The 14,673-nt window shown below is 47.9% G+C and overlaps 1 protein-coding gene across 6 annotated transcripts in view; it reads left to right on the forward strand.

Moving 5' to 3' along the window:
* Positions 1-388: 388 nt before the first annotated feature.
* The window catches only part of PKM (pyruvate kinase M1/2), a 33,102-nt gene continuing 18,817 nt past the window's right edge, over positions 389-14,673 (forward strand). For 3 of the 6 annotated variants that reach the window (XM_009210535.3, XM_009210536.3, XM_021941809.2), the window contains exons 1-4: positions 2,987-3,151; positions 10,397-10,513; positions 12,504-12,670; positions 14,120-14,211. In XM_009210535.3, the coding sequence (XP_009208799.1) occupies positions 3,102-3,151; positions 10,397-10,513; positions 12,504-12,670; positions 14,120-14,211 (426 nt within the window). In that variant the 5' untranslated portion in view covers positions 2,987-3,101. Of the gene's footprint in view, positions 615-2,986; positions 3,152-10,396; positions 10,514-12,503; positions 12,671-14,119; positions 14,212-14,673 lie in introns of those variants that run through there. The other 3 variants (XM_009210537.4, XM_003901150.5, XM_009210538.3) reach the window with 3 other exon arrangements.

Genomic DNA, 14,673 nt, shown 5'->3' on the forward strand with positions numbered 1-14,673 from the left:
GCAGCTCTCCCCAACTTCCCGTTCAGCTCAGTCTCCGAGGGTGCGCCAGGGCAGACACCCGGAGGATTGGGGAGTGGCAGGGCGGGGCCGGGAGAATGCTGCCCCGGAACCCATAAATCTGGGCCCTGCCCAGGTAGGCCGGGACAGTTGGGGTGGCCTGGGCCGAGGGCCAAGAAGAGACCTCATCTGGCAGCCCAACTTGGCGGCAACAGGTGGCCCGGCGCCCAGGGGTCTAGGAGGGAAGTCGCTCTAGGGGCGGGCTCCGCTGCCCCGCCGCGTTCCCATTGGCCGTCAGGTTCCTTAAACTGTGACTCTGAATCTGTGTCCTTCCGCCGCAGAATTTAGTCCCCCCGAAAGGGCAACCTGCCCGCGCTTTCTGCCGCCGCCACCGCGCTTCCTCCTGAAGGTGACTGCGCCCGCAAAGACGCAGGGGGCGGGGCCCGGGTCGCCGGGAGCCGAGATTGGACAGAGGGCGGGGCGGCGGAGGGATTGCGGCGTCCCGCAGCGGGATAACCTTGAGGCTGAGGCTCCTGCTACTCGCACAGCAGCTGCACGTCCCTGGGATCCACATCTCTTCCAATTTGCAGCGTAGCCCGAGTCGGTCAGCGCCAGAGGTGAGCGGTGCAAGAGGCTGCGCCATCTGTCCCCACCAAGGGTCCGTGCACCCGGCTAGTGCGGAATCCCGGCGCGCCGGCCGGCCCCGGGCACGCAGGCGGGGCAGCGCAGGATCCGGGGCATGTGGGACGCGGTGGAGCTCAGAGACTGGAGAACGGCTCCTCAGAAGTCCCCAGCGCCGTTCCTTCCAGATCAGGCGGGTCCGCCGGCTCCTTTCCCGTCCCAGCCCTACCCCCTCATTCTGGTCCCATCCTCCTGCCCCAATCCTCAATGCGCCTCCATCCTTGCCTGCCTTCTCTCGGTCCCTCGTGATTGATTCCACCCTTGCCTCCCCTTTCTCCGCGCCCTCTGTTCCGTGCTCGTTTGTTCCACTTCCTCCTTAAGTCCGGTCCTTCCACCCACTCCTCTTAAACCTGTGCGTGCCCCTTCGTTCTAATGGCTTCCGTGTAACTTACTGAAACTCGGTTCTGGTTCCCCTCCCGGGTCCATGCTCCATTCATGCGCGACCGCCCTTCCTGCGCCCCAGTCCCCTCTTGCCGCCCCTCCCCCTGCTCGCTGGTCACGTCCGCTCTCCCGCATCCCCCTCCTCGCCTGGCATGTCGCCTCCCTCCCTCTCTGCGCTGGTCGCGCCCGCCCACTTGCTCCGGTCTCCGAGCGCGGTCCCGCGCCCCTTTTCCATCACCGCCTCCCAACTCCCAGCAGGCTCGGGCGGTGCTGGGGCCCCGTGTCCGGGGCGGGCGGGCGGAGGGCTGGGCTGGGCGCCCCGCGCGGCGGGCGGGATGCGGCGGCCCGGGAGCAGCTGGAGGCTTACGTAACGTTGGCCTGCCCCGCTGCCGGGAGGCAGGGCGGCTGCCCCTGCGGCGCGGTGCTGTCCCATGCGACCGGGATTAGATGGGTGGCTTGCGAGGGTCTGGGAATGGCTCGGGACCCGCGAGCTCTCCCGGCCCTTGCCGGGTGGCCACCAGGGACCACGCTCCATCTCGCCGCGGCCGGGCTGCACGTAGCGGCCGCGCCCAGGGTCCACCCCGCTTCACCGGGCGGTGGCCTTGGGCCGCGTAACGGGCCGTAGAAACGTCTGCAGGCTTCGCTGGGGCCTGCCGGCCCTCGCCCGCTCCGCGCCTCTCCGGCACGTTTTTTTTTTTTTTTTTTTTTCGTTTTTTCTTTTTTCTTTTTTTTTTTTTTTCGGTGGTCTCAATTATCCAGCAGGTTTTTTTTTTAACACATGCGCCCTGATTGTGGAACGCGGAGGCCGCGGGGTGGGGTGGGGGTGGGCTCTGGTTACGGAGGGGGCAGGAAATCTGTGGCGTTCACTCAACGCAAACGGTGTGGGTCAAGGGCTCTTTGGGGGTCGGAGTTAGAGACCAGAATGACTGGACGAGTCATAGCCCACCGAGCTCACAATCTTAAAATGTATACCCGGTAATGCTGGGAGTGGGGCACGAGCTTCCTGCTGTGGGAGGGAGGGGGACAGGAAGCCTCGTAAGGTCTCACCAGGTGGCAAGCACACTGGATTAGAAGATGCAGGAAAGCACCTTCCAGTCTGAAGGTCATTTAAAGACTAGTCATGGAAAGGCATCCCTGGGCTTCTTAATCTGCATACTCCAGACCCAGGGCTTGGACCTTTGCTGGTACGGGTTTAAAGTGAGGCCGACAGTGAAGGTCCACGTGGAGAGAGACATCGGGAAGTTGTCAGAAAGGCTTTTAGAATCAGGTTTGACTCATTAATTTCCTGAGACTGATTGAAGGAGTTCAGCCGCTACACCTCAGTTTCCCCTGGGAAAACTGGGAGTAACATTTTCCTCATGATGGTTGAAAGGATTCATGCCTACGTGGATGTTGCACACTCAGTTAAGTGTCTAATCTCTGGCGAAATACCCAGAAGAAAAGCCTGTGAATGAATATATTATTTTCGAGCACAATTACTTAGTCCAGAATTGAGCATAAGGGCCTTGATTCATTATCTTACTGCTGTCCGCAAACGCCTGCAGCTAATCGTGGGGAATCAGGCTCTCTAACCACGTGTCTCCTGGAAACCAGTCCCCCCAGGGATCTGGTTTAATATTGACAAAGTCACTGATAATGTAACTTTCCAACTCTCTGCTTGGAGCAGATGCTCTTTGATCATCTGAGATTGGGACCTCTAGACAAAGGCAGGCAAGGAAGGGCTGAGTTAAGCCTTCGGTGTTCCCCTGTAAGTGGAATACCTCTTAACAGGGGAACATTCCAGCCCTTGACTTGCTCTGCCTGCTGGTGAGATTAGGATTGGAGCCAGGATCAGTAACCCCCAGTTGGCCATCTTGAGGGCGTGGCTACTCCCGAGGCCACAGAGGAGATAGAGGTCAGGACTCCCCGGCTGCAGCATTGTTAGCAAATAATTTGCCCTTTGGTGGCCTGAGGTGCTGTGGGGGCAGGAGTGGGCTGTCTTGTGGGGAAGGGAAATGTAACGCATCACCAAATCTGTGGGGGAGTGGGGCTCTGTGGGGAAGATGACTCAACCTGTCAATTATTCTGCTTTTGAGAGAATTATCTTCGCTGGGTGAGTGGGGAAACTACGTAGTGGTTCTTGCAGGCTTAAAAAGTCCCTTCTCCCCTTTCAGTGAGTCAAATAATGAAGCATGCATTTCCCCTAATTAAAAATGCCTCAACTTCGGAGCTTGCGGTGAGCCGAGATCGCGCCACTGCACTCCAGCCTGGGCGACAGAGCTAGATTCCGTCTCAAAAAAAAAAAAAAAGTGCCTCAACTAAGTGAAAAATGATTGGTCCGGGTCACCTGGTTCTCTGTACTGCCTTAAGAACTTAGGTGCAGAGTGGCAGAGCCCGGTGCCCAGCTAATGCAGTCTGTGCAGCTTCATTCCTGGCCCTTTTGTAGCGGGCACAGCAGCCTCTCCTGGGACATGATTAATGATGACTTAAAGAAGGTTCTTGAACTCATTTCTCAGTTACTGACTTGAGCCAAAATGTATGGATGTTGGTCTCCTGTCTAGCACAGCTGCTTTCATTGTAAGCATTGCGTTAGAAATAATGTATTCATATTTTAGCAAAGAGCATCATTAGCTCTTTAAGAACTGTACCCCCAGTGACTTAGCAAATTTGGTGGCTGTGACTCTAAACAGCTAGCACTTTATGGGAGTTGCTTCTGTGCCTTGAATGTTGTGACACTGATGTGGGGTCACAGGAAAAACCATTTTATTTCTTAAAGCTGTTTGTTTCTTAATATTGAAGCAATGGAAGAAATGAGGAAATGGCCATGGGCAGGAAGATAGAAAAAAATGCAGCACTTACATTACAAACTCACTTTACTTGGGTTTTAGTTCATTTTAAAGCTTCAGGGTTTTTTTTTTTTTTTTTTTGAGACAGTTTTGCTCTTGTTGCTCAGTCTGGAGTGCAATGGTGCGATCTTGGCTCACTGCAACCTCCGCCTCCTGGGTTCAAGCGATTCTCCTGCCTCAGCCTCCTGAAGTAGCTGGAATTACAGGCACCTGCCACCACGCCCAGCTAATATTTTTGTATTTTTTAGTAGAGATGGGGTTTCACCATGTTAGCCAGCCTGGTCTTGAACTCCTGACTTAGGTGATCCACTGGCCTGAGCCTCCCAAAGTGCTGGGATTACAGGCATGAGCCACCACGCCTGGCCTGCTTCAGCTTTTATGAAGGCAAATCCGGATGTGTTATCTTGGCCAAGAGCTAAGACTGAGACCAGAGTACAGGAAAATGACTCATTTGACATTACCCTTCTTTCTGAATCACTCCAAAAGCCCACAGTCAAATCCCAATTTAACTGGTATACCACAAGAATGCATTGCCCCTGTGAGCTGAGTTTTATTGCAACTTCGAGGGTCTTTGTGAGATTGGTTTATTTGGTATGAGGTCTTAAGGATTTTAAGTTGTCCCTTTAAGCATCAGTTCTGATACAGATGGGAATAGAGCTAGACAACCAGATATATGAAGACCATTTGTGATACCACCTTACTTTTGGGGAGCTTGCATTTTTTTTTACCAAGGGGCAGACTGAATAATTGAGTAATTTGAATACTTGGGGCATTGTTAAAGAAGCTGTTGGGGGAAGGTGAGCCTGGGTGAGTGGTGGAGGGTGGCGTGCAGCATCTGCTGGGCTTTCCGGCCTCTTGGTATGTATGACTGCTCAGCTCAGGAGTTGGGGGCTTTAGGGCCCCCACCACCCAGTGCGGCGAAGCCCCGCCCCTGCAGTGGTTTGTGCTTGTCTGCACGTAGGAGGGAGCAAGTCGGCTGCAGTACCTTCGGTGGCCTCTGAGACTCACCTCCCCCACTTCTGTCCGTAGACAAAGCTCCTGGGGAGCTCTAAGCCTCTTTCCTCATGCCAGCAAGCAGTCTTGGAAGCAGGCTGGGGCTGCGGTGGGAGAGATGCCAAGACCAGTTATTCAAGGGCAGTGAGGTTGCCAGTCCTAGCATTTCAGACTGTGGACCAGCACAGCTGCTGGCTGAACACTGCAGTCAAGATTCTCTGAAGGGAGTCCTATCCCTTCCAAACATCTTCAGTTTACTTACAGATAATGTTTCTTCATATTTTATTTTTTTGAGATAGAGTCTTGCACTGTAACCCAGGGTAGAGTGCAGTGGCATGATCTCAGCTCACTGCAAGCTCCGCCTCCCAGGTTCACGCCATTCTCCTGCCTCAGCCTCCTGAGTAGCTGGGACTATAGGCGCCCACCACCACGCCAGGCTAATTTTTTTGTATTTTTTAGTAGAGACTGGGTTTCACCATGTTAGCCAGGATGGTCTCGGTCTGCTGACCTCGTGATCCGCCTGTCTTGGCCTCCCAAAGTGCTGGGATTACAGGCATGAGCCACCGCGCCCAGCCATGTTACTTCAGTTTTAAACAACTGATGTCTCCCTTGGCAATGAATAAAAAAGAACTACTCATCAATGGAATCAGTCAGGGCACATAAGACCCAGTGTGTCCACCATGCCATTTCAGAGGAGATTTGATTGAATTAAGCAGGGAAATAGAGATGTTGTAAACATTGAAACTATCTCGGTATCCCTCTTTGGTTATTAACATTAGATGAGCAGAAAAACAAATGTCACCCATCAGATGGGCAAACATTTAAAAAGTCTGGCAGTACCAAGGGAAAAAAGTGTGGAATGCAGCAACTCAACGTTGATTGATACAGCCACTTTGGAGAGCAAATCAGCCATATTTAGTAAAAATAGAAATAAACATACCCCATGACCTAAGACTTCAATTTCTGGATATATAGAAACTCATACAGTACAGGGAGACATGTACTACAAGAGTAAAGTATTGATTAATAGAGGAAAACTAGTTTAATGGGGAGGGGGAGTGGCCACCAGTAAGGGAGTCCATAAATAAAATTGTCTGTTGTACAGTGGACTAGTGTAACAGTTCAAATGAATTAGCTAGATCCATATACCCACTGGATGGATCTTGAATGTGCTGCTGAGTGAAAAACAAGTTACTCAGTGATATATACAGTGTACCACTTAGGGCATTAAGAAAACCACAATATTATAGGGTTTCAGTATAGATATAGATACACTGTACATAGACTTCAGTGAACTGGAAGGATACAGAGTTCATGACAGTGATTGGGTGTCAAAATGCATGATGTGGCTGGGTGCAGTGGCTCACGCCTGTAATCCCAGCACTTTGGGAGGCTGATGCAGGAGGATCACTTGAGGCCAGGAGATCGAGACCAGCCTGGGCAACATCACAAGATTCCCATCTCTATTTAAATAAATAAAATAGAAAAAAGAGTTCATGATGGAGGTGGAAAGGGTTGGAGGAGCTTGGGGATGGGGAAAAAATGAACTGTATAAAATTATAATTTTTTTTTTTTTTTTTAGAAAGTAAAAAGGGCCAGGCGCAGTGGCTGACGCCTATAATCCCAGCACTTTGGGAGGCTGAGGCAGGCGGATCACGAGGTCAGGAGATTGAGACCATCCTGGCTAACACGGTGAAACCCCGTCTGTACTAAAAATACACACACACACAAAAATTAGCCAGGCGTGGTGGCAGGCGCCTGTAGTTCCAGCTACTCAGGAGGCTGAGGCAGGAGAATGGCATGAACCTGGGAGGTGGAGCTTGCAGTGAGCTGAGGTCATGCCACTGCACTCCAGCCTGGGCAACAGAGTGAGACTCCATCTCAACAAAAAAAAAAAAAAAGAAGAAGAAGAAAGTAAAGAAAATACAGCTCAGCCTTTATTTGTGTTTTTTTTTTTTTTTCCTTTTTTTTCTGAGACAGAGTTTTTCACTCTGTTGCACAGGCTGGAGTGCGGTGGTGCGATCTCTGTTCACTGCAATCTGCACTTCTTGAATTCAAGCAACTCTGTGCCTCAGCCACCCAAGTAGCTGGGATTACAGGTGCGCGCCAGGCTAATTTTTGTATGTTTAGTAGTGACAGTGTTTCGCCATATTAGCCAGGCTGGTCTCGAACTCCTAGTCCCAAGTGATCTGCCCACCTCAGCCTTTCAAACTGTTGGGATTACAGGCATGAGCCACCACAGGCGGCCATGGCTCAGTGTTAATGGTCAGTTCTGGGTGGTAGAGATGCAGATGTTAAAACTTTTTTTTTCTTTAATTCCTAACAAAATAGAAGCAAACCTATAAAGGCTATTGTAGGAAGACCAGTCATACTAACTAGTTCAGTGCTCTTGGAGAGTTGGCACTGCCTTTCCTCCTTTATTGCCCCAACTAGAATGCAGGGCAGCCCTTCCATTAAATGCTGAGCCAGTGCCTCACTTTGCTGAGGCCATAACCCACCTTAGTTGCACTTAAGAGGACCCTAAATCAGGATTCCTGGTTCTAGAGTGTGGATATACCCAGAAACACCACCCTACTTTTAATCCTAGTAAGGAGGCACCATGTCCCAAGGCAACTAACACTTCCCCCAAACCACCTCCTTCAGGCTGAAACCAGTTGTCTGCACCGAGCAGCTGGGATAGAGCCAGGAAATATTCGGCATCTGAGGATACTGAGGGTTCTCTGACTTAGGACTTCTTCACCTGAAGTTGAGTGGTCTTTTGGGGAAGTAGGCCTGTTTAGCATCAGCTGCTCTTCCCTATTCCACACTGTAGCTGGAAATAGGACCTTAGGTTCCTGTTGACAAGTCATTTACTTTTAGCCCTGAAGAAATAAAAGAGCCAAGTGTTTTGTGTGTGTTTTTTTTTTTTTTTTTAAAGCAAGGGAATTTTACTAGAACCTGTAAGTGGGCTCATTTTGTTCTGTGTAGCTTGGTAACACCATACTGCTTTCTGCTGTGGCGCCTGCTGGGGTTAAAGTGTGGGCTTCAGACCCAGGTCTCTTAGCTAGAAGATATCTCATCCTCTGTATCCTGCACCTATATGCAAATATGCTATTGTCATTATCCTTAACTGTGTATGAAGACGGACAGTGCCTACTCCAGACCTTACTAGGTTCTGCTGGCCCATCACCCATTTTGATCATGTTGCTGGCCTAGTTTGATTAGGGCAAATCTTAGAAATTCCATTTCCATTGTTGAGGAAGAGAGCTAGAGAGCAGGCTGACCCGAATGCCAGAATATCATGATGCAAACTTTCTAATGGATGCTGGTGTTCTGAAGAGTTGAGGGTTGAAAGGCCTTCATGATGGCTTGAAGATGTAGGTAGCAAACTGACGTCACAGCAAGGAACGCAATCTTGTGTACCTACTGGCAACGTTGGAGAGAGAAAGTGAGCATCAGGTGCCACCATTTTACAGTTGATCTGTGTGAGGTTGGTATCGGAGCATAATTGGTACAAAGTAAAAATGACTTAGGCAGATGCAGACTCACGGGCCAGGCTGGTTTATTAGGGCAGAATGATTTGGTCCTTTGTGAAAGAATTGGTGGAGTGAAGCGTGAATCTTTCCCAGCGCAACCCAACAACAGTCCTGGCCCTAAGAAGTGGAGCATGGGAGCTGGGTGTGGTTCGTGCCTGTAGTCCCAGCTACTCGGGGTGCTGAGGCTGGAGGATCGTTTTGAGGGTGCAGTGAGCTATAATATATAATGTAATGTAATATAATATAATCATACCACTGCACTCCAGCCTGAGTGACAGAGTGAAAGCCTGTCTCAAAAAAAAAAAAAGGTTGGAGTGGGGAGTGTTGGGTATTTTTTATGATTTTTGTCTCCTGGTTTCTGAAGAATGGCCGAAAAATTGTGTCTGACACAAAGGAAACTAATACAAAGAGCCAGGAACTGTCTGAGATGAGAAAGGAAAGGGAGAATAGGGCACCTGGAGCTGAGCTGTGATTGTGCCTGTTCCAACCTGTAACTCCAGACTAGGGCCTCTTAGAGATGGTGTCTCCTTTCTCACAGAGGAGACATGGCTCTGAGGAAGATCTTACTGCAGGGGCTCGGGCTCAAGAATAAGGCTCCTGGACCTGGGCACTGTGTGTGCTGCTATCAGTGGATACGCCAGGCTTCCACTGCTGGCTGGAGGTTGGCTCTGCATGTCTGTGCCTTCCTAGGAGGAGGATGCAGTAGTGAGTCAGACTGGCATGGGTGGGGCCACATGTCCTGGCAGGCACTGTCCGGGCAACTGGCATGAGGGAGAGGAGTCTTTCCCAGAAGCCCGCCCTGAGAAACCAAGACTGGGCTGCTTTCCTGGAGCCAAGGGAGAGTCCAGTGAGTGTTTTACATACAACTCTAAGTAGGTGGTTGGTGGTGTGGGCAGCTTGTGCTGGGAAGAGGATTTTGGAGAAAGCAGGAGAGCTCTGGCCCTCCCTGCAAGGGAGGCTTCAGGTCAGAGCCTGAGGAAAGACCTGGGCTTGAGGTATGGGGTCTCTGGCTCAAAGAGAGAATTAAGGATGCATGAGATCTGAAGTCTGAATGAACTTGCTGACAGGCAAGCTTTTTTTTTTGACTGCTAGTGTGTAAATCCACTATAGAAATTTTCATTTGTCATTCTTGTACTTATTGGCAAAAAATTAGAGCTTGTAGGCATCAGATTTAATTTGAGATAGTTGAAATAGGGTTTGTGTTTGAGGCCAATATAATTTTATCTGCTAATGGCATCTTCTGGACTTGGAGGCAGCCCTTCTGTACCAGAACATTGTCACAAAGCTTTTACTGTAAAGCTTGAGAACAGACTAGTTTGCTGGATTTGGGCATGTAACTAACAGATTTGAGGCATGGGATTATCCTATGGACTTTTTTTTTTTTTTTGCTTTGAGGTTCTGACTATATTAAGGTTGACCACTTTAAGCCATTGAAACTCTCCTATAATACATTTGTGATGTAGGGCCTAAGACATGTTTGTTTGGTTTTTTTTTTTTGAGACATGTATCTTTGCTACCTTTTAAAAGCAGATTATTCTTGAAGTGCATAGAGCAGCAACCGATTAATGAATTGGTATCTTCACATTTCATTTACTTCCTCCCAACAATTTTATAGGATGCATATAAATATTTCCAAGAAAGGTATACATAATTTCTTACTATAAAAGTATTTTTATTTTATATCAGTAAATTTGTTAATAAAGAGGAATTTTTGTTGTTGTTGTTGTAATCCTACCACCCCAATGACATCCTATTAAAATTTCAGTATATATCCTCCCAGGTCTTTTAGGTATGTTTAATTTGGTGTCCCTTCCCCACTCCCAAAAGGGGAGGGACCAGGTTCTTGTATAGAATAGTGGAATGTTAGTAAATCACGTGTTTAAAGAGACATAACAGCTGAATCTGTAGAGCAGCTGCCACCTGGATACCTGGTTATTAAGGTAATTTTTCCATTACCCCAAAGAGCTTTAGTTACACTCAGCTTTTACCTTAATCCTTGTACAGCTCTCCAGGGCACACTTTATTCAGCTCTGAGCGGTCTTTGCAAGTGAGGCCAAGGAGCCAACCTGAGCCAAAAGGAGAGCATTATGTCACCGGAAGCCCAAGCCCAGAGAACCAAAGGTATGACCTGATATTCAGTGGCCCCAGCCAGGTCTTTACAAGAAGACCCTGATATCTCAGGTCTAAGAAGAGCCAGCTGATGGTTTTTAAAAAGAGTGGAATTAGTTACTCTGACCCACTTATTCAGATCTTATTTTGTTCACAATGTAGTCCCCAGATTGTAGGCCCATTGGAGGCCACAGCAAGACCTTTGTGTTCCACCTGGCCTGCTGTGCCATCTTTCAGTAATGTTCCCTTAACAGCCAGACTTCCCTAAGCCCAGCTGGGAGCTCTGAAGGTATGCGAGCCCCCCCTTAACCATGAGTGTAGGGAGAGGGACCAGGGCGCCCCAGGCTTTCCTGTCAGTAATGCAGAAGTTTCTCAGATTTAGGGACAGGGGAGCAGAGGCATAACTTTGATTCTGACAAAGAGGCATTCAGAGAGACTGAAAGGTCATTTAACAAACACTAGAATGCTTCCACTTACTAGGTGCTAGGAAATACAAAACCATATAGGTCCTGGAAGAGAGGATACATAGTAGATATTAGAGGCTTAGGAAATACAGTTGAAATGAAGAATGGATTTGCCACGTTGAATAGTTAGTTGGTATCTTATTTCCCCATTTTAAAAGTTTTAGAATCTGTGGTTGAGGACTTGTGGCCATCAGTTTTCCATAGCCGACAGACTGTTCACTATTGCCTTCAGAGCTCTTTGGACCTTAACAGGCCTTCTTTGGAGATGGCAGAGATGGGTTTAGATGCATACTCTGCTGGAGCCACCCAGAGAGCCCACAAAGTCAGGGATGAAACAGGGTAAAGGAGTAAGGGTCATATGTGTGAGATGCCTTGATTTGGAACTTTGAGATTTAGGAAGAGATGGGGAAGGGCTAAAGAGGGACTTGTTTCTGAGCCTTGCTTGGCTGAAGCATTTAGGCTAAAGCGTTTTAGAAAGAGTAGCCCTTGGTCTGAGAACTCAAGGAAACAACTTTCTGATGAGAAATGTAGCAAGCTTCTGGTTTACATCCTTACCTGATAGTTCTTCAAACACTGCCTGGAAGCTTCTCCTGAGCCTTTGTCTCTAATCAGCTAACTAAGAGGCTGAGCCAGTTTAGTTGTAAGTCATTAATGAAGAAAGCAAAGGTCAGGGCCATTGTCAGGATTGTGACCTGGGCTAGTTAATTACCTGGAACTGATGGTCTGTGTTACAGAGTGGTGGTATACTTGTCAGGCTTAGAAAAGAAAACAGGATGTGTATCAAAAATCTTTTGGGGAAAAGATTTGACCAGCAACTTTAATTTCTCTATGTTGCAGCTATCCTGTTAATGTAGTTGTGATAATTTTAGAATTATACCAGTGCCCTTATGTTATCCTTGCTTTGCAAATTGCAAATTGCTTTACGTGTCCTAACGTCCTTCTGGCCAACAGTAGATGTGGTTTTAGGTTTAGCCTCCTAGGATGGAAGCTTTTGCATTCAGGGGAATGACTTTGGGTTGGGTGAGGATTGTAAAGAGGCAATGTGGGTGCCCCACGACAAAGCAGCTATTTGTAGCTTTGTGACAACTTGACATACAGAGATCTAGGCTTATCTAGGCACTAAGCTAGGAGTTAGTTGTTTGTATCACTGGAAGATTGGTTATAACTTCCTTCGTTGGAAGCTCCTTCATTGCATGTTAAATGATGTTATTTATAGATAGGGTGGTGGGAAAGCTGTCTAAGTAGATGTCAGCCTAGTGTAAGAGAGACCTGCTTACTGTGGGTGCTTGGGACTGTCAGCAGTAGGTGGGAGGTTTTAACTTGTTCAGTAAGGTCCATTTCCATTGTTCACCATCTTGTGAACCCTTTGTCTAACATGAGGAGCAACCACATAACCACAGCATGTCTGGCTTCCCTGTGGCTTGTGTACAAAGTGTGCTTATTGAGTTAATGTATAAGCAGGAGACACCCTCCTGTGATAAATGGTATATTAACCACTTCTCAGTCTTACCACTCTCTTTCAATTTGTCTGGACCCAGGACCTCAGCAGCCATGTCGAAGCCCCATAGTGAAGCCGGGACTGCCTTCATTCAGACCCAGCAGCTGCACGCAGCCATGGCTGACACATTCCTGGAGCACATGTGCCGCCTGGACATTGACTCACCACCCATCACAGCCCGGAACACTGGCATCATCTGTACCATTGGTGAGTGGGTGTGCCCCTTTCCCAAAAAAAGGGCTTCATGGAAAGTGACCCTTTCTCTCCTGAAAAGACTTAACTAAATGTCCTAACAAACCTAGGTGCTACATGGGATGCTACACAGATTCTTATAAAAGGACTCAGGTCATAGGAAGTTGCAGTAAAGAATTAGTATGTGCACAGGATGGCAAATACAGTTAATAAGAGAGTATTAGACATTTCAAAATTGCTAAGATGGCCAGGTATGGTGGCTCCCAGCACTTTGGGAGGCCAAGGTGGGAGGATTGTCTGAGGCTAGAAATTTGAGACCAGCCTGAGCAACTTAGACCCTATCTCTCCAAAAAGTAAAAACAAAAGAAAAAAAAAAATTAGCTGGGCATGGTGGCATGCACCTGTAGTTCTGACTACATGGGAGGCTGAGAAAAAGATCACCTGAGTCCAGGAGATTGAAGTTGCAGTGAGTCATGATCACACCACTGCACTCCAGTCTGGGAAACAGAGCGAGATCCTGTCTTAGGAAAAAAAAAAATTGTCTGGGTGTGGTGGCACATGCCTGTAATCCCGGCACTTTGGGAGGCTGAGGTGGGCGGATCACCTGAGGTCAGGAGAACCAGCCTGGCCAACATAGTGAAATCCCATCTCTACTAAAAATAAAAAAAAATAGCCGGGCGTGGTGGCAGGTGTCTATAATCCCAGCTACTTGTGAGGCTGAGGCAGGAGAATCGCTTGAACCTGGGAGGTGGAGGTTGCAGTGAACCGAGACCTGACCATTGCACTCCAGCCTTGGCAACAAGAATGAAACTCTGTCTCAAAAAAAAAGAAAGAAAGAAAAAAGAAAAAAACATTGCTAAGAGTAAATTTCAAATGTTCTCACCACAAAAATGTTAAGTACTTGAAGTCATGGATATGTTAACTAACCTGATTTAATTATTCCACATTGTATCCAAACTGTATGTATTGGATTACATAACTTTGTAACCCAAATTATAAATTACCAGTTTATAATAAAAAACAATTTGTTGCAAAAAGAATCCATATGCTTTAGGTTTTATGCTATAGGCAAAATTTAGAGGGTGTTTTCCTTAGCAGGTCTTTGTAGGAGCAACTTACAGACCCAGGAAAGATCTTTTTAATATGTTCTGTGCAACCAAGATTCTGTGGTTGGACATCTGGCTGGGTTTCAGTGAGGGCGGAGAAGGCTGGCCAAATCTTAACCTAGGCTTTTCTGATACAGTGGGAGCCTGCAGAATTTGAAGGAAATGGTCGAAGTGTCCCAGTAAATCAAAAAAGTAAGCTGGCACGGTGGTAGCCTTCCATACACTTTTTAAAGACTTTTGAGCTATTTGGGAGAGGAAAAGTTTTCAGGGAAAAAAAATTCTTTAAACTTAAGCAAACTTAAATGTTTTTCCTTTTTTGAATAATTAATACTTGTGGCTTTAAAACTTTTCCTAATAGGCCCAGCTTCCCGATCAGTGGAGACGTTGAAGGAGATGATTAAGTCTGGAATGAATGTGGCTCGTCTGAACTTCTCTCATGGAACTCATGAGGTGAGCTGTAGCTGGACCCTGTGGCCATTGTGATGGCCTGTAGGAAACAGGGAGGGGGTGCAGTGTTCATTTAGCCACAACGGATTAGGCAGGGATGAGTCTGAGTTTCACAGCCAGTGTGAAGTTTGTCTTTACTAGCCCATCCCTACTCTCCTTCCCTCTTGTCCTGGCGAAGAAACTGGCTAAGTCTCTTTTAGCAAAGAAGACCCCTTTTGTCGCTGGCCATGTTTCTCTCACACACCTCTCCTACCGTTAGCTTTCACAAAGGAAGATATGGAAAGGTTCTCCTGGAAAACCCTCTAAGCCTTAGATGTCCTGGCCACAGCGCTTGACTCTCCTGTCCCCGGGTTTCTGCTACAGCTTGTATTGCCATGGTAAACCATCTAGCAGATCGATTCTGGCCTATCTTATAACCAAAATAACTGGGCAGGTCCATGAGAAGAGTTTCCATTATTCTAAGTT

The sequence above is a fragment of the Papio anubis genome, chromosome 7 (assembly GCF_008728515.1).
Source record: "Papio anubis isolate 15944 chromosome 7, Panubis1.0, whole genome shotgun sequence".
Lineage (NCBI taxonomy): Eukaryota > Metazoa > Chordata > Mammalia > Primates > Cercopithecidae > Papio > Papio anubis.